The 6,005-nt window shown below is 46.0% G+C and overlaps 1 protein-coding gene across 1 annotated transcript in view; it reads right to left on the bottom strand.

Moving 5' to 3' along the window:
- CA10 (carbonic anhydrase 10) overlaps nt 1-4,175 on the bottom strand; it is a 718,916-nt gene extending 714,741 nt beyond the window's left edge. Inside the window, exon 1 of the mRNA XM_072646737.1 lies at nt 3,851-4,175. Within this exon, the coding sequence (XP_072502838.1) occupies nt 3,851-3,911 (61 nt within the window). The 5' untranslated portion in view covers nt 3,912-4,175. The remainder of the gene's footprint in view (nt 1-3,850) is intronic.
- Nucleotides 4,176-6,005: the final 1,830 nt, after the last annotated feature.

The raw sequence follows: 6,005 nt of genomic DNA on the forward strand, positions 1-6,005 counted from the left end.
CCAAATGAGGTCATCTAGAGTAGGATAGGACTGAGTGACAACAACAACAAACATTAAGTCCCAGGGAGATTAAATGATTTGCCAAAAATCACATTAGTAGCAAGAGTCAGAAAAAGAACTTGAAATGAGGTATTCTGGTTACAGTGCTGATGCTATTTCCCACTAATCATATATTTAAAAAAAATAAAGAATCCCTTTCATATGAAGTTGAATTTTCATCTTATATAGTTAGGGGATGCTACATAATGGATAAGTGGTTTAATCTGAATTAAATGTGGTAACTATTTTACCACCAGAAGGCCTTTCTCCATAGCTAGAGGATCCTAAATGTTACCTCATTTGAGTTGCTGTTTTAGGGGAAGGAATGAAGCTCCAACCAGCATAGGAAAAAGCCCTCTGCTCCTTCCTTTTCCCTCACAGATCCTGTCTGTCTTGAATTTTCAGCTGAATGTGCTTTTATTTCATTGTGGATTCAGAAGCACTCCCACTCCACAGCCCTCCCTCTTCATGCTCTACTGGGGAGTCATTAAGTGACTGAAACTGATGACATCTGGATCATGGGCCCAAATGCTACTTACCAAGCTACTAGCTAAAGCCAACCAGAGCTTTTGGTCCCCTTAGCTAATATTTTCCTTTTTATTTTATTTTTTATCACAAACAGATTATTGCACATCCCTGGAACACACAAACCCCAGGTCTCTGTTTTGGGCAGTAACTTCAAAGGGCTCCACAGAGGGGAAATAAAGGCATTTTGTGCTTTGTTTCCTGAGATTAAGAAGACAAAAACCCAGACTAATTTGCTAAAGGGAACACGGTGGTCCTGGTTTTCCTTTCTTTGTATCCTCAGCACTTAGCACATTGCCTCACGTACAGAAAGTGCTTAATAAATGCTTGTTGACTTAACTGAAGACAAAGATTACCCCCCTGAAACTAAATCAATGATCCCTCACCCCTGGCCTCAATCTCCAACTAAGGTTTTCTTTTTAGCATGTTTACACTGCAGAACTGTGCTTCCTTCCTCTGGTCTGGTATATCTCTGTAATACAGCAAACCATGCCAGCGCATCAATTATTGATATACGGTGACCCAATAAACCAACACAGCACATTAGGTTCACCACTTGCCTGGCGACTCACTAACACTGAGGGGAAAGAAGAAAAGAAGAGAAAGAAGGGGGAAAAATCAGCAAGATTTACTTAGTTCCCCTGGTGATACTGTGTTCCCTTTACTGAATCCCTATCTTTGCTAAGTAAATTAAAACTGCAAATCATGGAAAACCCAAGATGGGAAAGATCCACCAATTCTTCCCTGAGTCACATTTCTTCAGACTTAGTCCCCATGTACTACTTCTGCTGTCCCCCTCCTTTCCGAACTTTCCCAGTAACACACCAAAGCTGTCATATGGAAAGGAAAGGGAGGAGTCAGAATATCCCAAAGTGTGGCAATTGTGAATCACAATTACAGTGCCCTCCTGAATGCTGACATAAAAGGATGTAATTGGATAAGCAGCTAGGCTGAGGCAAAGAGGCAGGAGAGGCAAATGCTTTAGCTATTTAAAAATAATGGGTCTTTAAAGTAGGTGTGTATAATACATAAATGTGCAAGGCATAATGCTACATCTCTGTCCAAACAGCTTCATAAAGGGCAAATTAATTCAGGACCTAACTAGGCATTTGGAACCATAACCTAGTTTTCCGTATTAAGCTAATAGCTAGCAATTTTGCTTACACTTTTATTTCCTCATAATACATCAATGATGATTATTTAGTGAATACGTGTGAAAGGCCATGTGCTCAGTACTTCCATTTCTTACTTGAAAACACTCCTTATTCTTCTATGTCAGTGCTTTAGCTGTTGGCATACCTAGCATAATATAGCTTTAACCATGTACTATTAATACTATATACTATTTCCAAACTTTTAGGGTGATGTATGTGAACATACACAGAAAGACATACCTTGTTTTTTCCTAGCAAGTTGTTATATATGATCACCATAAGAAATGTATGTTACGTGTGTATGTATGGGGGAATTCAAAGAAGTGATGTGCTAACAAGATGAGGTACCAAAGATCTGAATGAATGTTAACTCATCAAAAGTCATAACAGGAATTGGACTTTGTACTTGCTAGAACCTGAAAATTATTTATGAGGAAGAGGAGGAAAGGAGAAGGCTTGTGATGGTCTTAGACATCTTTAGCAACTTTAGTGAAATATTTTAGAAAGGGGAGAGTTGAAAAGGAAAATTTGAGGAGAGATATAAAAAGATTGGCTGACATATATGTATATATGTGTGTATATATGAATATACTTATACACACATACATAAGCATTTACATATATACATATATATATACATATACATATATATATATGTGACCATTCTTGCAGAGGCTGACTTATAGAACCAGCCCCCTTTTGTTACCTTACTATCCACCCAGATGCAGCAAGCAGATGCAATACAGAGGGCATCTAGGGAAGTGAGAGAATATGGATTTTTAAAAATTACTTTAATTCAACAAAAGCAAAGTCCTTGGTCAGATTGTCAATGGAAAACAGGAATAAGAGCATGGGGGGAGGGGGTTTCCCTCCCCTACCCCTTTCATATTAGCAAGAAGAGGAGACTGAAGAACAGGGCTTCAGAGTTAGTGTTTTGTTTCATCAGGTCTAGCTCAAGCTCCCTAGGACAGGATTAGGTGGGAGGAGCAATATTATCCAAGCTTCCAGATGTGCCTGGTTAGAGGGGCCACGGGTTATTTCTCCTCAGGCCACTGGGGAAGTTGGCTGTATTCCCATTCATGCATGGGAATGATGACCAAGGACACAATTTTACATGAAAACTACAAACACATAACTAGGTGGGCATTGGTTAGAGAGAGAAGCACCATCAAGTTCTACAGTATTTCAGGGGCAGGCTCCTTCCTCCCTTAGCCACTTGAGCAACATTTCATTAACCAGCTTGCTGCTGGATAATCCTCTACCCTCCCATCCCTCCACCCAGAATATCCCTACTTTTTTTTTTTTTTTTTTTTTTTTTTTAAGGCTACGTCTTCCCTTCTATCACCACAGCACCGGACAGCTCCACTCATCTGAGATTTGAGAGTTAAGGCTAAGACAACTGGAGCTACAGGGCAGCAGCTATTGGGAATCCTGGAAAGCCACAGTAGTTGTTTTGTGGGCAAGGAGGGGTGGAGGTTTGGATAAGATCCTCAGACAGGAACACGCTAGTTCCTGCCTGCTCTCTGTATATCTGTGTATCTCTGTATAGAACACACACACACACACACACACACACACACACACACACACACACACACACACACACACACACACACCCCACATGCACCCTTATTCCCCTCCCAACAGTTTTCTGCCGGCATGATCTAATCCCCGCATCCTCCGCAGTCTCTCCAAAGTGACTAGGGGCAGGGCACTGCGTCCATTTTGCCAGCTTCAAGGCTCTGAGTTTGGGAACTTTGAAGCCCGGGAGATTGGGATCGGATAGGGGTTGGGGGTGGGGTTCTGAGGGCTGCATTTAGAAACAGGATTTCTCTAGCTGATAGTCAGTGGGGATTCAAGACCCACCTTCCATCTCATCTGCTTCAACCTCCTCCCTCGACCTCAATCCTTCCAACATAACTGAAACACCCTAGTACTCTCATCCAGCGCTCTTGGGAACAGAAAGAAGAGGCGCTCATAGTTTTGCAGGTGGGGAAACCCGCATAGCTCCCTACCCCCAAGCGGCCAGATACTCTCCCCTTCCCCCTCCACCAGTGTTTTCCCAAGACAAAATTCATATTTTTTTTACACTAAACAAGACAACCTTCTTTCGAATCGGATTTTTTCCATACCTGATATGCAGACGATGAAATTGGCTTGAAGGAGAAAAAGCACCTCCCAGACTATTTCCATTCTCCGATTCTCATTCCAAGTGCATCACTCGACGGAAAAAAAAAAAAAAAAAGGAAGGGGAAGGGGGAGCCCGCCACCACACACGCACGCACACACACACACACTCACACACACACTCACATACATACACACACTCTTACGCGCGCGCACACGCACTCCCACCCCAAAGCCGGCTAGTGACTACCACCCCCAAGATCAATATCTCAGTTTGAATTGTTCCAGCAAATCTCCCCTCGAGCTCGTAGGATCTATTCCCCAGATGTGCTGACACATGTCCAGTGTTTCGCTGCCCCGACGGTCTTTCTCCTCTGCTTCCTGGGCTCTCGAAAACACAGGCAGCAGAAGCAACCGCCGCCGCCACCTGAGGCCACCAGCGCCGGACTCTTGCTCCAGAAAGCGAGATTCCAATCCACCAGGCCCCCCAACAAGACATAGACGACAGCCCCCGCTGGGCCGCGTGGTCGAATGCCTTCCCCTGCTCCGTGCCCAGGCGGTCAGCTACAAGTTGCCCTCGAAGTCCGCCCACCTTACCAGGGCATGGTTAGCTTCTCTTCAGGGCTACTCTCCTGCTGCCCCGAGTGCGGAGGGCGGGTACACCACACAGGAAAAGGAGGACGGGGAAGGGGGGGGGGGGAGAGAGCGAGAGAGAGAGAGAGAGAGATGAACAGAGAAAGAGAGAGAGAGAGAGATGAAACAGAGAGAGTGAGAGAGAGAGAGAGAGAAAGAGAGAGAGAGAGAGAGAGAGAGAGAGAGAGAGAGAGAGAGAGAGAGAGAGAGAGAAACAGAGAGAGAGAGAGAGAGAGAGAGAGAGAGAGAGAGAGAGAGAGAGAGAGAGAGAGAGAATTTGAATATGACTTATCATAAATCTCTGGCAGCTTGCAGCCTCAGCCGAGCCCCAGGGTTACTCTAGGAGAAGCTTTTGCTCTTCCTCTCCCTCTCTCTCTCTTTTCTTGTTCCCAGGGCCCAGATTGCCCTCCTAGAAAGGAGTCCCTGGCACCTTGGGCGAAGAATCCTTAGAGATAGCAAAGTGCGCGCGACCTTGGCTCAAGCTCCTATACTGGTGGATATGAGCCGTGGCGCCCGAGCCACGCAGTCCTTATTTATTTATCTATTTATTTCCCTTGCTTTCATTCGTTTGTACATTTATTTCTGCCCCGCTCCCCGGCTCCTACAATTTCCTCTCTCCTCCATCACCCGTAGTTGCTGAGATTTTCCCGCAATGAAACTGCAGGGGTCGTTCTTTCCTCGCCTATAGCGCTTGCTGCTTCCAGGGACTGGGGGGAGGGGGCTGATGAAAGGAAAGGGGGGGGAAGGAGATTTGCAAAAGGAGGGTCGACTAGGCCAGGTAAGCTCTCCTGCCCCAACCTCTGTTGCCTCAGTCTCCCCAGGCCTGAATCCCAGGTAGGTAACTGAACACCCGTATGGAGCTACGGGCTGGGGTAAGAGGGGTGCTTTAAGGTTAGAATCAGGGAGCATCACAGTTGGAATGAAAATGGGAAGTTTCCTAGGGCCCTTGTCTCCGCCCCCGCCTGGGGCATAGCATCTCACCAGAGGGCTCTGGGCCCTGCTACCTGCCCCGTTCCCCCGCCCTCTCAGGGCTCGGATGCAAGCCTTGTCATTTTAGCTTCCAGTCTCATTAAAAATAACTTCGCACGGGTCTGTGTGGCGCCAGAGCCCCGGACGGGACTTAGCCTAGGAGTTGCATTGCGGTTCTTTCCCTCAGCTACGGTTCCCCTGAAATATTGGGATCTCTCTCTCCTTTTTCTTTCGTTTTTTTTTTTGGTCTTTTTTTGTTTTTTTTTAAATAATTCATTCCCTGCTCTTTTTCCCCCTCCTAACTCTCCCAACTCTCCCTTTCCCCCTCCCCCTTTGCAGTTCAGCGCTAGAGTGCTACTTACCCCCAAAGTTCTCCTTTTTTCCGGCTCGTAAAGCAGGTGTAACTCCTTTCTGCAATCTCCTCCCTTGCCCTCCCCTCCCTCTGCTTCTCCTCCGCCCCCAAAGGGGGGAAAATAATTGACTAAGACTTTTCCAGGGCTGAGTGGACGCAGCGGACGGAGGGCAGACAGCAGATCCCGAGCCCTGCTCCACGCTGGG

The sequence above is a fragment of the Notamacropus eugenii genome, chromosome 2, assembly GCF_028372415.1.
Source record: "Notamacropus eugenii isolate mMacEug1 chromosome 2, mMacEug1.pri_v2, whole genome shotgun sequence".
NCBI classification, from domain to species: Eukaryota; Metazoa; Chordata; class Mammalia; order Diprotodontia; family Macropodidae; genus Notamacropus; species Notamacropus eugenii.